The sequence below is a fragment of the Mus caroli genome, unplaced genomic scaffold (assembly GCF_978045245.1).
Source record: "Mus caroli unplaced genomic scaffold, Mus_caroli_1 scaffold_4, whole genome shotgun sequence".
NCBI lineage: Eukaryota > Metazoa > Chordata > Mammalia > Rodentia > Muridae > Mus > Mus caroli.
Genome location: NW_028227259.1, coordinates 107,837,407 through 107,854,739, shown reverse-complemented (window position 1 = coordinate 107,854,739; position 17,333 = coordinate 107,837,407). Strand labels below are relative to the sequence as shown.

The 17,333-nt window shown below is 44.3% G+C and overlaps 1 protein-coding gene across 3 annotated transcripts; it reads left to right on the top strand.

The window, feature by feature from the left end:
• Window positions 1–8,493: 8,493 nt before the first annotated feature.
• CUNH4orf36 (chromosome unknown C4orf36 homolog) lies at window positions 8,494–16,880 on the top strand. 3 transcript variants are annotated; one of them, XR_015046850.1, is made up of 5 exons: window positions 8,494–8,641; window positions 9,129–9,263; window positions 14,503–14,657; window positions 15,077–15,563; window positions 16,866–16,880. XR_015046850.1 is itself a non-coding variant. In XM_021163312.2 (4 exons), the coding sequence occupies exons 2-4, from the start codon at window positions 9,199–9,201 to the stop codon at window positions 15,208–15,210; spliced, it is 354 nt and encodes a 117-aa protein (XP_021018971.1). In that variant the 5' UTR covers window positions 8,494–8,641; window positions 9,129–9,198; the 3' UTR covers window positions 15,211–15,940. The 3 variants fall into 3 exon arrangements, 2 of the variants coding, with proteins under 2 accessions (XP_021018971.1, XP_085692435.1); XM_021163312.2 differs by lacking the exon at window positions 16,866–16,880 and having other exon boundaries at window positions 15,077–15,940; XM_085836309.1 differs by lacking the exons at window positions 8,494–8,641; window positions 16,866–16,880 and adding an exon at window positions 8,885–8,997 and having other exon boundaries at window positions 15,077–15,940.
• Window positions 16,881–17,333: the final 453 nt, after the last annotated feature.

Sequence of the window (17,333 nt, the reverse complement as noted above, 5' to 3'; positions counted from 1 at the left end):
CCCCTTCTTAGAATTGGGAACAAGAGACACATGGAAGGAGTTACAGAGACAAAGTTTGGAGCTGAGACAAAAGGATGGACCATTTAGAGACTGCCATATCCAGGGATCCATCTGATAATCAGCCTCCAAACGATGACACCATTGCATTCACTAGCAAGATTTTGCTGAAAGGACCCAGATATAGCTGTCTCTTGTGAGACTATCCCGGGGCCTAGCAAACACATAAGTGGATGCTCACAGTCAGCTCATGGATGGATCACAGGGTCCCCAATGGAGGAGCTAGAGAAAGTATCCAAGGAGCTAAAGGGATCTGCAATCCTATAGGTGGAACAACATTATGAACTAACCAGTACCCCGGAGCTCTTGACTCTGGTTGCATATGTATCAAAAGATGGCTTAATCAGCCATCACTGGAAAGAGAGACCCATTGGACATGCAAACTTTATATGCCCCAGTACAGGGGAATGCCAGGGCCAAAAAGTGAGAGTGGGTGGGTAGGGGAGTTGGGGGGGGGTATGGGGGACTTTTGGGATAGCATTGGAAATGTAATTGAGGAAAATATCTAATAAAAATATTAAAAATATTAAAAAAATAGATATCTCTAGGGTTGGCCATTTTAAAAATCCTTTCTTCCTTCCTTCCTTCCTTCCTTCCTTCCTTCCTTCCTTCCTTCCTTCCTTCCTTCCTTCCTTCCTTCCTTCCCTTTCTTTGAGACAGGGTTTCTCTGTATAACCCTAGCTATCCTGGAACTTCCTGTATAGACCAGACTAGCCTTAAACTCAGAGATCTGCTTACCTCTGTGTTAGGGATTAAAGGCAAGTGCCACCACTCCTGCCTGGAGTTTATTTATTTATTTATTTATTAACTTACTTACTTATTTTGTTGTTGCTGCTGTTGTTGTTTTGAGACAAAGTCTCTCTCTCTCTCTAGCCCTGGCTATATGGGTATTCACTATGTAGACCAGGCTTGCTTCAAACTCACCTTCACCTGCCTCCTAAGTGCTGGGATTAAAGGTGTGTATCATGATGCCCCGGAGTTTGTTGGGGTTTGATTTTTACAGACCTTTATGTATATTCTAGATAATCACTTCCTGTCTATGTATGCTGGCAAGAACTTTCTCGTGCCCCGCGGACCAGCGGTTCAGCTCGCTTGGTTTCCTTCAGTGCAATCTCATTCTGACTCTTGGTTTCTCTGCTCCTTCGCTCCTCCTTGGAACCCCTCATCTGTGTCTGTGTCTTGAAATGCCCTCCATCTTCCTCTAGCAAGCTCAGCGCTTTAGCAGTAAATTAAGGCCTTTAATCTGTGATGAACTGATTTTTATGCAGAAAGAGAAAACTGAATGTAGTTTAATTATTCTGCAGGCAGATGCCCAGGTTCTCCCAGCACTATCTGGGAGAATATCCCAGTATATCCAGTATATATATTTGACCCCTTCATCAAAAGCTAGACAGTAACTGTGTGTTGATTTCAGGGTTCACTGTTAAGTTCTGGTGGCCTACGTTTCATTTCTGTCTCTGTCACTGTGAATGACTGCAGTATGAGGTTAGGTACTGTGACATCTCTGGCAGTTTCTTTCTGCTCAAGATTGCTTTGCCAATCTGGCCCTTACTGTCCCTATGCGACTTTTTTGTTTATTTGTTTGTTTGTTTGTTTGTTTTAGTTTTTCGAGACAGGGTTTCTCGAAATCCACCTGCCTCCGCCTCTGTGCTGGGATTAAAGGCGTGCACCACCACGCCAGGCCCCATGTGACTTTATGTTTTGTTTTGTTGTTTTTTTTTTTTTTTTTTCTAGTTCTAGGACAAATAGCGTTGGAATTTTGATGGGCTTTCATAGAATCCATAGATTAGTCATTTTCACAGTATTAATTCTGCCAAATTAAGAGAACTTGAATTCTCCCCCCAATTTTTTTCATTGTCTTAAAATTTTCATTGTACTAGGTGGTGATGGTGCACATCTTTAAGTCCAGCACTGGGGAGGCAGAGGCAGGCAGATCTGTGTGAGTTTGAGGCTAGCCTGGTCTACAGAATGAGTTCCAGGACAGCCAGGGCTACACAGAGAAACCCTGTCTCAAAGAACAAAACAAAACAAACAAACAAAACAAAAAAAGTTTTCATGTGACATCTTTAACTTCTTTGGTCACTTTAGTTTGTCCCAGGTCTTGTCTCCCCCATTGTTAGTGGGATATATTTTCTTTTTCTTTTTTTTTTTTTTTTTTTTTTTGGTTTTTCGAGACAGGGTTTCTCTGTATAGCCCTGGCTGTCCTGGAACTCACTTTGTAGACCAGGCTGGCCTCAAACTCAGAAATCCGCCTGCCTCTGCCTCCTGAGTGCTGGGATTAAAGGCATGCGCCACCACGCCCAGCTAGGGATATATTTTCTAATTACTTTCTTAGTAAGCTCATTAATGATCTAGCTACTGATTTTTTTTTTTTTACTAGAATGTATTTTTTAGTTAGTTTGTTTGTTTTTGAGAGACAGGGTTTCTCTGTATAACAGCCCCTAGCTGTCCTGGAACTCACTTTGTAGAACAGGCTGGCCTCGAATTCACAGAGATCTGCCTGCCTCCAGCACCCACTGTGTGTATGGTTTTGTGTGTACCACATACATGCAGATATTGATGGAAGCCAGAGTAGATGTCAGAGTCCCAGGAGCTGGAGTTACAGATAGCTATGAACTACCTGATGCAGGTATGGGAACTAAACCCGTGTCCTCTATAAGAACAATCAATACTCTCAGAGACTGAATTTCTCCTCCAGCTTGTTGTAATTCATAAACTAGCATGAATGAGGTTTCCACCTATACTGAGGCAGACAAGTCCTTTGAATTCATACGTCTTGGAGAAATATTACTGTGAATCCCCAGAGGCCGATGTGTGAGGTCAGGCTGCTTCCCCTGTTCTCAGCCCTAACGCTCAGAGAGAGACTCAAGGACTGAGCCCTCGTGATGTGCCATTCCAGAGCAGGAACGGCTTCGATGGCAGAGGAAGGTGCCACTCTGAGAACCAACCAATACTCCTCGTGCCATGGTATGGTTCTCTACATTGTCTTCCCTTACCAACACCAGGTAAAATATCACCTTCTTCCCCACTGATCCGTGAAGATCAGGATGTCATGAGAAGAGGTTCGGAATGATGGCTTCCATGAAGCAGATGTCAGCAAAATGTGGTAAAAATGACTGACGCCTCTGCGCCAAGACTGGCTCAGGCACCACTGGGTCATTTTAAGAATAGCAGAGAGAGAGAGGTTGAGGGCTGGGAGGATATTTGGATTGTGTTGAAACCTTTATCAGTCAAATGGGAGAGTTCCTCCATCTGGTGGAAGCATGGGCTAGAAATCCAAGCTAGAAGCCCAGGCTGGCTAGTGAATCCTTTCTGGGTCTGACTCACAGAAAATGATGGCTACCCTGGTGAGAGGAGGGCCAGGAGGCTTGGTGAGGTAACAGAAGGGTTGACACAGCCTCAGCATGCACAGAGTTAAAGAATGAAGGGGCTGGAGCAATGGCTCAGTGGTTAAGAGTGCTGTCTGCTCTTCCAGAGGCCCTGAGTTCAATTCCCAGCAACTACATGGTGGCTCACAACCATCTGTCATGGGATCTGATGCCCTCCCCTGTCAGGCTAGTATACATGCAGACAGAGCACTCATACATTAAAAAAAAGCCAGGGGAAGAATGACCTGGGAGCAGAGAGCACTGCAAAGCATCAGTACGGAGGAGTATGGAGTGTATGGCATTGACGGCTGTCAGTCGGCGGCCTTAAAATTATGGGATGTACCTTTTCATCATTATCTTCGAAAGTTATGCAATTAATACATGGGAAGTTTTAGAAACAGTCATAAAAACTTGGAAGCTGAATATGTGGTTTGCATCTTAAGAGAAGTAAAATGTCTTTGGAATCAGGATGGGTGTACACATGTGAGAGTCTCCTGATGGCAAAGGGCAGTTGGAGCAGAACTTACCGCAGATCATAGCCTTGCATTGAGTGTCATCTGGGGAGACGGTGTAGTGGGGAGGTATGGTGCAGAAAGAACAAAGATCAGAATCAGGTGGTCTTGAGTTCAAGCCCTGTGATATTCAATGTTACTGGTGCTCAAAATGCCATCTCTAAAATACCATCACAAGGGGCTTGCTGGTTAAGAACACATAATGGATGCTCTTCCTGGGATGGAGTTCACTGGTAACACAAGGGGACCTGACCATTCAGGTACCAGCACTTACACAAAGAAACACACACACACACACACACACACACACACACACGAGAGAGAGAGAGAGAGAGAGAGAGAGAGAGAGAGAGAGAATACAAATAAATATTAAAACACCACAAAATCACAAAACTAATAATGCCATCAATATGTGATAATTAAATGAGCCAGTGAGTACAGTCTATCGAACGGCATTTAGAGCATGGTAAACACTGCCACAGTTTTGTTATGTATGATTGGACAGTCTCATCTCTTTTGCATTCTCCTTTGTAACTTCATCTTAACACTAGGTGGCAGCAGTGTTCACTTAAACAATTAAAAAGGCCCACAAGAACTTTCTGGACTAGATACAATCTAAGTGGAAGAAGAGGATGAGGTATCAACCAACAAAACAGGGAGACTGATACAGAGATAGGGGTGGAGATGAGCTTAAACCTGTAGAGGAGAGAGGAAGATGGGGGGTGAGAGAGAGAGAGGTAGAATTTAGTTATTATTTTTAGTTAGCTTTCAAATAATAGGATTACCCCCAGGATCTTCATATACATGCCATGATATTTTCTTCTAGTTTACTATCTTTTCTTACTGCCTTTGCTTATGTCCCCTCCCCTCTAGAATTTGGTATTTCCTTTCTTTAAAACAACATTTCACTTTATTTTGATGTGTATGGGTGTTTTCCTTGCATATATGTATGTATGTCCACCGTGCGTATGTGGTGTGTTTAGATGAGGGCATCAGATCTCTTCGGACTGCAGTTACAGAGGGCCATGAGTGGCTACATAGGTGCTGGGATTCGAACCTGGGTCCTTTTATAGAGCAGCCAGTGCTCTTAACTGCTGAGCCATCTCTCCAGCCCTTATGACTTTATTTTATATATTCGGGTATTTTCTCTGCATGCATGTCTGTGCATTATATATGTGCAATGCCCTCAAAGGCCAGAAGAGGGTGTGGAATCCTCTGGAACTGGAGCCATCAACGACTCAGACTCCTGGGTGTGTAGCACCCTCTTCTGAACTCCGAAGGCACCAGGCATGCAGGGGGTGCACATACATACACAGTCTTGACTGAAACTCCATAGAGACCCAAAGCTAGAACCATCAACTCAACAGCTCCAGGATTTCTGGTTGTCAGAAAATAAGACAGATTTAGGATCTAGTTCAACTGAACCCAGGGGCTGTCTGGGTTCAACACCCAGCACCAAAATGGCTCTTGTGGTGGCATAAGCGTGCACGCCAGCATTTGGGAGGTAGAGGCAGGAGGATCAGAATGTTGAGCCTATTCTTAGCCACAGAGCCAATAGTAGCTGCCATATAGGCTCTGGGAATGGACCAGATCTTCTGAAGAGCAACGCCTGTTCTTCACCACTGAGATATTTCTCCAGCCCGAGTTTGGTATTTTCAAAAGGAATTTCAGAAAATGTATTTTGTTTGTAAATCTTTAGCGGATAGCCTCCCTCCACATCCTTTGAATGTTTAGCTTTCTTTCTCCTGGAACAGTGTGGGTACAGAGGTGTCATGCTGTTTGCTGACTGTGTTTATGGGTTCTAAGTGGCTCTGGGTAAGAGTTCACAGGATCCTCTTAGGGTGAATGTCTATAAAAGTGTGGGTTCTGTTCATTTTTATCTTACTTTCTCCTCCTCTTCCTCTTCTAATTTAGGTGGAAATATGAATTCAGTCCTCTACCATAAACCATGTGGTTACTTTCTCATAGTGGGGAACTCACTGGGGTCAGCATGTCCAGAGGACACTGGATAAGCCTCACCCTGGGAAAACCACCCTGCAATCATGGTATCTCCTCTGCCTGGTAAGCACTTAGTATTAATATTAATTATGAAATGAGGCGGGGTTGTGAGATGGCTCAGGGAATAAAGGCTTGCAGCCAAGCCTGATGACCCGAGTTTAGTCCTTAGGACCTGAGTGATGTGCCAGGAGAGAACTGGTTCTTACAAGCTGCCTTGTGACTTGCACACTCAGGTCACAGCATGTGTATTCCCAAACACAGGCAAACACATGCACACAAACACACACACACACACACATACACACACACACATACACACACACACATACACAAACATACACACACACACATACATACACATATACAAACACACATACACAAACACACATATACATACACATACACACATATACAAACACACATACACACAGATACACATATACACACATGCACACATACACACACAAACATACACACACATACATAAACACACAAACACACATAAACACACACACACAGAGAAATGCAAGTTTAAAAATAAAAAAGGAAGGCAGTGGTGGCGCACGCCTTCAGTCCCAGCACTAGGGAGGTAGAGGCAGGCAGATTTCTGAGTTCTCAAATCCAGCCTGGTCTACAAAGTAAGTTCCAGGACAGCCAGCCAGGGCTACACAGAGAAACCCTGTCTTGAAACCCCCTCTCCCCCAAAAAGGGAGTGGGAGTGGGGGTGAGGGCTGGAGAGATGGCTCATCAGGTAAGAGCACTGACTGCTCTTCCAAAGGTCCTGAGTTCAAATCCCAGCAACCACATGGTGGCTCACAACCATCCATAATGAGATCTGACTTCCTCTTCAGGAGTGTCTGAAGGCAGCTACAGTCTACTTACATATAATGAATAAATAAATTAATCTTTTTTTTTTAAAGAATTTCTTTAAAAAAATAAAGTTTTTTTTCTATAAAGAGTACTCCTCACAATAAGACATGGAATATGCAATATAATCTGCTGTATAATCTTTACTCCAACAGTTAATGGATTAAACCAATGAACATTATATTTGTTGTTGAGACAGGGTCTCATGTCGCTTATTCTACTATTGGCTCTGTGGCTAAGAATAGGCTCAACATTCTGATCCTCCTGCCTCTACCTTCCAAATGCTGGGCGTGCACGCATATGCCACCACAAGAGCCACTTTGGTGCTGGGTGTTGAACCCAGACAGCCCCTGGGTTCAGTTGAACTAGATCCTAAATCTGTCTTATTTTCTGACAACCAGAAATCCTGGAGCTGTTGAGTTGATGGTTCTAGCTTTGGGTCTCTATGGAGTTTCAGTCAAGACTGTGCATGTATGTGCACCCCCTGCATGCCTGGTGCCTTCGGAGTTCAGAAGAGGGTGCTACACACCCAGGAGTCTGAGTCATTGATGGCTGTGAGCCACCACATGGGTGCTTGGAACCAAACTTATGCAGGTGGGCACATTGAAGTCTCCATCTATGCTAACTGAAATCAAATCAGGTTGAACTCTACTACACTGGTCACATAATCCATAGGGCAGGGGGCTTCACTCCTGTGGCACACACATTCCCCATTTGGACTACAGACGCAATGAGTCAGGCTTCTATACGTTCTAGTTTCTTGTAGGCACAGCAGCACCTTCTACAGATAACCCAGCTCCGCAGTTGCTGGCGGACATCCCATCATGCAGCTCGTCAGAGCTTTCCCTCCCTTAACTTCCCACAACTTTTCTTTTTTCTTTTTCTTTTGGATTATGGAGAAAGCCCGGACATGTTTTCCAGGACATTCTAGGCTCAGTGATAGATCACTATCCTGGTGTGTGTGTGTGTGTGTGTGTGTGTGTGTGTGTGTGTGTGTGTGTGTTCATGCTTTGCGCTAGGAGAATTTGCTAGGCAGGGCGGATGGTACTTTCCTGTAGTTACAGCCTAGAACTTGGGAAACTGAAATAGATTTGCTGCAAGTCTGAAGCAAGCCTGGGCTACATAGTGGTTCTAGGCCAGTCTGGACTGTTTCAACAAAAACAGAAAAGAACAGCGACAGGTAGAGTGATCAGAGTATTTAACCTTAAAAGCTCGCCCTGAATTCACTATAAATGGAGGAGTTTCATTCCTTCCCTCTCATCAGAACCCTGTTTCATAGCGTTGTTACTAAACTCACAATGATGTAACCCTTACCCCGGGCCAGAAGCTCGCAGGCCTAGTCTTTAGTTCTCATAACCCGTGAAACATACACATATGATATCCTCTTTGCTTTATGACGTCATTTAGGCTCGAAGGAGGGACACAGGGAAGGCCCTGGTGTTAGCAAGGGACAACTCTAGCAAAACCCTCCGGCATAGTGCCACGGTTTGCTTGGGACCCTAAGAGGTGCCTACATGGACAGGAACACGGAGCTGTCGCTGGATCCTCGAGAGTGGGCGTGGGACAACGACTGTCACCCACCGAGCGAAGTGACTCCCATTGGGCAGGCTGGATCTGCGCCCCGCGCGTACACAAAGCCCTTTATTGAGGCACCGGGTGACGCAGGGTAGGCGCCGGGTGAGCCCCGCACCTGAGCAATCAGGCGCACGAGCAAGCAGGAGCACGAGCAAGCAAGCCAGCGCTTGTCCGCGGCTGGGCCGCTGCGAGTGCGCGGCCATGTGCACCTAGCGCAGGCTGCCCTGGGTCGGGGGCGCGGCCAGGGCGCGGCTGACCTGCGGGGTATAGGGGTTCCGGGAGCGGCACGGGCTGGGAGGGCGAGGCCGGCACTCGCGACAGCGCCCTAGCCGGTTCTGTCTGGAACTGAGATCAGGAAAGGGCTGTGCCCTTAGGTAGCCAGTGCACCCCTGGGTTCCATGCTGGTGAGGCTGGGTCGCTGTCCCCACCACAACCACTAGGGCGCGCAGCTACGAGACCAGGCGACGGGACTCAGGCGTACTCAATGACCGCCTACCGTGCCTGGGTGCTGGGGTTGCCAACTGCAGTCTTGACCGGGATGACCCTCGCCTGGCTTTCCCTCACCTTAGACTCTTACTGAACTGATTGAGCGACTTCCTGGAAATGAACAGAACTAGCTTGTATGTTCATGGTTCAGGTCCAGTGAATATGATTCTTGACAGCCCCAAATGCTTTCTCCTAGCCTTTGATTATTTGGCCATAAAACTATTCAAATGAGAGCTGTTAACTAGGCCTGTTGCTGTTCTTTCAGGCAAAGTGCAAACAGCGGTGCAGATGTTACATCAGGCTCCTATGTAAGGAAACCACTGTGATCATTTGTCATGGCGTATGGCTTGCCAAGAAGGAACACAGTACAAACCATTTTGAAGGGCAGCTGTTATAAAGTGTAAGTACACACACACACACACACACACACACACACACACACTAATTACCATGGCTGGAGCTTGCAACAGGGGCTGGGCACTTCTGTTCGCATTGTTACTGGAGTATATGGAAGCACTTGAATGGATCTGGATTTTGTCTTTAAAAGACTAGTTGAAAATTATTTTTATTTTGTGTTTGTACCTGCCTCTGTATGCACACTGCATTTGAGCAGGTGCCCATGAAGACCAAAAGACTGTGTCAGATCGGCTGGTATTGAAGATACAGGTGTTACAGCGTCTCTCTGTAGATGCTGGGAACCAAACCTAGGTCCTATTTGCAAAAGCAGTTTGTGCTCTTAATGGGTGATCCATCTTTCCAGCTTCCCGAATGGTACTTTTGTAAGAATATGTGAACAGGGGCTAGAGACCTGCAACCTCCCACAAGGTGGCTCACAACCTCCCACAAGGTGGCTCCCTAACTCCGGTTTCATTAGATCTGTCGCCCCCTTCTGGACCAAATGGGCACAAAGCATGCATGAAATAGACATATATGCAAGCAAAACACCTACATAAAATAATCTGAAAAATTAAAATGTGCACTCAGGGGAGGGAAGGATTTAGTCAGCTTCATTTCCAGGATGCTTTTAGATTACAAGTCATCACTGAAGGAAATCAGGGCAGAAACTCAAGTTGGAAGCTTGAAGCAGAAACCATGGAGAAACGCTGCTTGCTGGCAAGCTCACAGGCTTGCGCTCAGCTAACCTTATCCCAGATCACCTTCCAGGTAGTGGCACAGCCTGCAGCGGGCTGGGCCCCATTCCCCACAGATGATATGGCCAGAGGCCTTTTGATCTGAGAAATCCCTCAGTTGAGGATCCCTTCTTAGGCCACTCCTGGCTGTGTCAAGTGGACAGTTAAAGCCAATAGACAATTCTAGTAAGACTTCACACCGAAGCAATACTTTGAAATGAGAAAATAGAGGTTTCTAAGCTGATCAAACCAAAGTCATATGCTTATGTTCTGGGAGACATTGTGTCACCTTGTTTAAAGACATTCTAAAAGTATTTTTTTAGGTTAGCATCTAAAATAATGGGTTTCATTTGTATATATGTGTGTGCATATGTGTCTATATATACACATACATACATACATATTTATTGTCTGTGTATCATTTTTCTTTAGTTTCAGTCATTCAAAAACACCTTTACTACTCCCATCTTAAAACCCAGTTATAGTGTACAAATGTACTAACAATGCCCGTGTTTTTAAAACACACGTTTTTGGCTGGTACAAAGGGTCAGTTTAGCTTTCTGTCCTCTTGGGCAGGCTGTGTATAACAACGTGGGCATTTCAGTCTGAAACCCTGAGCTCCAAGCCTGGCATCTCTGCACACTGTGTCTTAGCTTTAATGCCTACATCTGTGACACAATGCACGTCTGTCTGTTGGGTGGGGCTAGCCACTGAAACAATGCTCGTCTAAGACCTGCTGGTTTCGTGGAATACAGAGAGCACATAATGGAAGCATCGCTGTGCAAGAAGTTGCACTCTGTGGTACTTAAAAATTGTTTCCTTGAGCCGGGCGTGGTGGCACACGCCTTTAATCCCAGCACTCGGGAGGCAGAGGCAGGCGGATTTCTGAGTTCGAGGCCAGCCTGGTCTACAATGTGAGCTCCAGGACAGCCAGGGCTATACAGAGAAACCCTGTCTCGAAAAACCAAAAAAAAAAAAAAAAAAAAAAAAAAAAATTGTTTCCTCTTCCTCCTCCTCCTCCTCCTCTTCTTTTGATACAGGGACTTATCTGTGTAACCTTAGCTGGCCTTCATGAACTGGCCATGTAGACCAGACCAGGCTGTTTTTTAACTTCTGTCTCCCAGATGCGGGGACTAAAAGGCATGCACAACCATGCTTGGCTTTTACCTTTTAACCCCTCTGCTTGGTTTATGGCATGTACCATCATGAGGCAAGCAAAGTTTTCTTTTCAAACAGTGTTCTAAGATGTCAGTGTGGATCCTTCACGGGCTGCACAAGATCACGATTCATTACACTCGGTTCAGGTTTGCTAGTTAGGTGTGGTTTAGACCTCGGACTACAGACAGTACCATTCTAATAAGTATCACTTCAATTATAGGTCAGGTGGCACAGGCCTGTAAACCCAGCCACTTGGGAGACTGAGGCAGGAAGATTATAAATCGAAGACCTGCCTATGCAGTTAAGTAAAAATAAATACATTAGTCATAAAACACCCCGAACTCGCAGAAAACCCACCAACACAGAATAGACACTGTATAAAAGAAAAAAAATAGGAAATACTGTTTTTGTGCAGTGCTGGGAATGAAATCCAGGCCCCCATGCATGGTTGGTAAACAATCTAGTAGCTGAGCTACAACTCCAGACTCTTAGGTGTGTCTTTCTTAATAGTCTTTGAGATGATTTCTGTGCTTTTAATAACTTTCATTTAAAAATATTCCTCTCCCTCTCTCTCTTTATCTCCCTCTCTCCCTCTCTCCCCCCCCTCTCTCTGTTCACATACTAAGCACATGTATGTTGGAGGTCAGAAGACAGCTTTTGGAGCTGGTTCCTTCCATCCACAAGGGATCCTCTGAACTAAGCCTAGGTTATCAATCTTGCTAGCAGGCACTTTTATGGGCTTGCTCTAGTCAACCCCACTCTCTCTGGTCAACTCCGCTCCCTCAGTCCCTGTTTGCTCCGGCCTAAAGATTTATTTATTATTATACATAAGTGCACTGTAGCTGACTTCAGATGTACCAGAAGAGGGAGTCAGATCTACTTACGGATGGTTATGAGCCACCATGTGGTTGCTGGAATTTGAATTCAGGACCTTCAGAAGAGCAGTCAGTGCTCTTATCCCCTGAGCCATCAGACCAGCCCATTGGGATAATATTTATCTCAGATCATCCCCCCTATTCAGTCTAAAGCAAATGAGGCTGAAGTGTTAAGGACTACAGATGACAAACATGTAGCTGAAAATTATCCTTCAGAATTAAGCAAAGTTTAAGTATATAGAAATCACTTTCAATGTGAACTTATTTATTTCTCAAGATTATACACCACAGCCTTTGTATGAGCCACACACCTGCTCCGTGTGATGATGCTCTGTTTTACCATCTTTAGGTTTATTTATTTATTTTTTTAAGATTTTATTATTTTCTGTGTGAGTACGATGTCACTGTCTTCAGACACACCAGAAGAGGGCAACAGATTCCATTGCAGATGGCTGTGACCCACCATGTGGTTGCTGGGAATTGAACTCAGGACCGCTGGAAGAGCAGTCGGGGCTCTTAACCACTGAGTCATCTCTCCAGCCCCAAGGTTTATTTTTTTGTGTGTAAGTATTTTGCCTGCATGTCTATGTGCCATATGTGCATGCAGTGCCTTCAGAGGTCAGAAGTGGGCAGTGGATTCCCTGGAACTGATGTTACAGATGGTTGTGAACCATTGTGTGGGTGTTGAGAACTGAATCCTGGTCCTCAGCAAGAGTCATTGCTGTTTACCAGTAAACATCTCTCTGGCCCCTTTCTTACTTTTGTGAATATACTCTATCATCTATCTATGTATCTATGTATCTCTCTCTCTCTCTCTTTCTCCATGTCTCCATCCATGTGTGTATGTATGTATGTATGTATGTATGTATGTATGTATGTATCTATCTATCTATCTATCTATCTATCTATCTATCTATCTATCTCTCCATCTCTCCATCCATGTATGTATGTATGTATGTATGTATGTATGTATGTATATATATATATAGATGTGTATCTATGTATGTATCCATGTATGTATCTATCTATGTATCTATCATCTATCTCCATTCATCTACCTATCATCAATCTCTTACATCCTTCTTACATCCTTGAATATATCTATTTTTTGAATATATCTATATATTCAATATATATATATACATCCTTGAATATATCTATATCTATATATATCTCCATCTCTCCATCTATCTATCTATCCTCTAATCTATCTATGTATCTATCTATGTATCTATCTATCTATCTAGCAAGCGTCTATCTGCCTATCATTTATCTATCTATTTATCATCTATGTATCTATATATTTATGTATCTATGTATGTATCTATGTGTGTATCTATGTATGTATCCATGTATGTATCTATCTATCATCTATCTCCATTCATCTACCTATCATCAATCTCTTACATCCTTGAACACATCTATTTTTTGCTTAAGACATCAGATATTTATCTACTTACATATATTTGTGTATGTGTACGCCTGTGTGTATAAGTGGAGGTCAGAGACCAGTTTTCAGGAAGTGATGACTTCTTCGGTCCTGCGGGGGTGAATTGCAGGTGGTCAGGCTTAGCAGCCAGTGCCTTTACCCACTGAACACTCTGACCATTTCCAAACAACTCTTTGTTGTTATTTCATTTTATCTTTATTTATTTTACTTTATGCATGTGAATGGTTTGCTTGTGTGCCTGTTGGAGCCCCTGAAACTGGAGCTACAGATGGTTGTGAGCTGCCTTGTGGGGGCTAGGAATTCAACCTGGATTGTCTAAAAGAGCAACAAGAGCTCTTAACCACTGATCTATTTCTCCAGCCCCATCCTTTTGTTGTTCCTTGAGACAGGGCTCTACCACGTGCACTGGGCTGCTCTGGATCGTACTGTACAGTCTAGGCTGTCTTCAAACTCTGTCTTCCTGCCTCTGCCTCCTAAGTACTAGGATTACAGTTGTGCCCCTCTGCTCTTGGGATGATAAGTGTACACTACTGTAATCCAGCTTGCGACATTATTTGGTCAGCCACAATAGATGATGTAGTTGGGTATGTTGATGCACGCCTTTTAACCCAGCATTTGGGAGGCAGAAGCAGGCAGATCTCTGTGAGTTTGAGGCAAACCTGGTCTACACAGAAGTTCAAGGCCAGCTAGGCTGTCCTAATGAGACCCTGTGTCAAAATATATAAATAAATAAGTACATAAACACACAAATAAGTAAATAAAGACAGACAGACAGACAGACATTGTAGTTTATAGTTCTTGTTCACAATCTCATTTGTAGATTGGCTGGAATTGTAGGTTGCTGCACCGGACATAGTTTCTGGACTTTTACCAATGTTAATAGGATTTTCTTCCTTGTTGGGATGAGAACACTGAAAAAATCTTCCGTTAGCGAAAGTGGAGGGAAAGGCAGCGAGACATCATCTGTACATCATGCAGTGCGCCCAGTGAAAATTGGTTGAATAAGCACGTGAAATTTTGCCTCAGACAGGAGCCATGGGACCTTGCGGAGCTCACAAAGACCTGGTATACAAACTTGACGAGCATCAGGCTGCCATTCTTGGGAGAAATCGTATTTGGTAGTCCTATGAATCTCTTGGCAAGCCAAACCAAACAGGAATGCCAGCTTCCTTCAATGCAATGTGAGTTAAGTTCCACTTTAATAAGTTAGCGATTATACCCTTGACTAGTTACCACAAGAACTTTTAAGTTTGTTATCCACACCCATGCCTCCTGTCAGTTCTCAGTAAAGTTAATTCCTCAACAGTGTCCACCCACTGTGTGCTACTCGGCTTTGAGATGGCGCCGGGGGAATTGCCGCTCAGATGGCTTCATTTGCTTTATTTTATTGTTGTTGTTATTATTATTATTGTTATTATTATTTTGGCTTTTCGAGACAGGGTTTCTCTGCATAGCTCTGGCTGTCCTGGAACTCTCTGTAGACCAGGCTGGCCTCGAACTCAGAAATCCACCTGCCTCTGCCTCCCAAGTGCTGGGATTAAAGGTGTGTGCCACCACGCCCGGCGCTTTATCTTATTTTTATTTATTTATTTTTTTAAAGCCATGACACTTGAAAAGGAGTATGAAACAAAGCGCCTAGCAAAACTGAAGTGTCAGGAGAATGTGTGTAAAGAAATCCAGGTTTCGCTGAGGGAAAAGAAAGTCGGCCTGAGAAGACCACTTCAGCCTAAGTGACTCAACATATTGTTGAAGCTGAACCTGTTTCTGGCATCCCTGGGGATGAAGCTCTTGGACTCTTTCATAGCGTCAAGTCGACACAGCAGTGTGCCTATGGCGATGAGGCCAATGTTTCCAGACACGGCTCCGTGGACACTGTGACAGAGCCCCCAGGTTCCTGCTACACTCTTGTTCTTTGTGTCCCATACAGCAGCCCTCCCTGTAAGTAGATGAAAACACATCTGGAGTTGAGTCATTTTGTGTTACGCGTTTCAATGCTTATAAGATTGCGTGCGGAAGAAGACAGTTCTTGTGAGAGGCAGCGGTCTGAAGAGACATTTGAGATCCTAAGGAGACTTCTCAAAATGAAGGTCAGAAAGAAGTTCTTTTACAAGGAGAAACTGCAATTTTCCTTTTTCTGCTTTAGATTTCATTTCTGTTAACGCTATAGTTACCAATTTTCGGTCATTCTCACGTGGCACTTCACTTTCAATTTTTTTTTAATCCACGTAGTACTTTAAAATAAGACTTACTTTGTCTTTGTTCTCCTGGAAAAAACCGTGAAGCCGCTTTCCTTCTGTCTAACATTCTTTCTACAATGGACCTGGAGCAGGTGCGGCACACATACGTGAAGGGGACACGGAGGGACAAAGACGGCCTAACTGTGAGGAAAATTTATATTTGCAGAGTGGCTGGGGAATGAGCAAATAAAGAGGAAGAACTGAGTTTGTATGGACAAAGTTTTCTAGAATTTGAATCCAATAAAGCATATTTGGATACTAGCATTTTATTTAAGCACCATTTCTTTTTCTTTTCTTTCTTTTTTTTTTTTTTTTGGTTTTTCGAGACAGGGTTTCTCTGTGTAGCCCTGGCTGTCCTAGAACTCACTCTGTAGACCAGGCTGGCCTCGAACTCAGAAATCCACCTGCCTCTGCCTCCCGAGTGCTGGGTTTAAAGCCACCATGCCCGACTTTTAAGCACTGTTTTTTTGTTTGTTTTTTAAGATTTTATTTATTTATTTATTTATTTATTTATTTATTTATTATATGTAAGTACACTGTAGCTGTCTTCAGATCTCATTAAGGATGGTTGTGAGCCACCATGTGGTTGCTGGGAATTGAACTCAGGACCTAAGAATAGTCATTGCTCTTAACCGCTGAGCCATCTCTCCAGCCCCTTAAGCACTGTTTCTTAAAAGACATTCAACAGGCATCTCAGGATCTTCTCCTCCCCTGGATTCATAAAAGGTACCACGATATAGCAGTATTTAGATGAACAACGGCCTTGGGCTTTGCATGTCTTATAACTTCTGTTGAAACTTAGGTAGGCATTTTGAAAAAAAGAGCTAGTCCCTGATGCCGGAATGAGCTGTTCTGTTTACTTCTTTTTTTAGTAGCCTCTTACCTTGCATCCAAACTACCACTCTTTTGAGAGCCAATCTCAAGGGCTGGAGAGACCGCTTAGAGGTTAAGAGCACTTGTTGTTCTTGCATATGACCCTGGCGTGATTTTCAGGACACACATGGTGGCTCTGGCTGTTCTGATTCACTGTGGACTGGCCTGGAATTCACAAAGATCCACCTATTGCCCGCCGCTTTTGTGTCCCCCTGGTAAGAACACGCTCAGGGCAACCGGAATCTTCTGCAGCACAAACTTTATTGGTTACCCCATCAGGAGCCAGTGGAGAAGAGAGCCAGAGAGAGAGAGCGATGGCGGAGCCCCCTCCCTTTTATGGAGGACTGTCCTCCGCCTTGGACGTGTCACTCCCTGATTGGCTGCAGCCCATCAGCCGGAGTTGTCGTCACGGGAAAGGCAGAGCACATGGCGTGGAAAGCTACCCCGGCACATGCGCAGCTTGCTTGTTTACTACTTAGAACACGGGTGTCAGTGCCATCAGCGCCATCTTGTAATGGCGAATGTGAAGGCGGTTCCTTACATCCACCTGCTTCTGTCTCCCCAGTGCTAGGATTAAAGGTGAGTGTATCATGCCAGCAGGCCTGCCATTTTGTTTTTGGTCTTGAACAATTCTTGTTGACATCCACTCTAGGATTTAAAGACCATGCATAAGACAGGCATTCTAGACCCACACCTCTCAGTATAAAGCAAGGCAGGCTTTATGGGCTCACTCCTCCTGGTACTAAG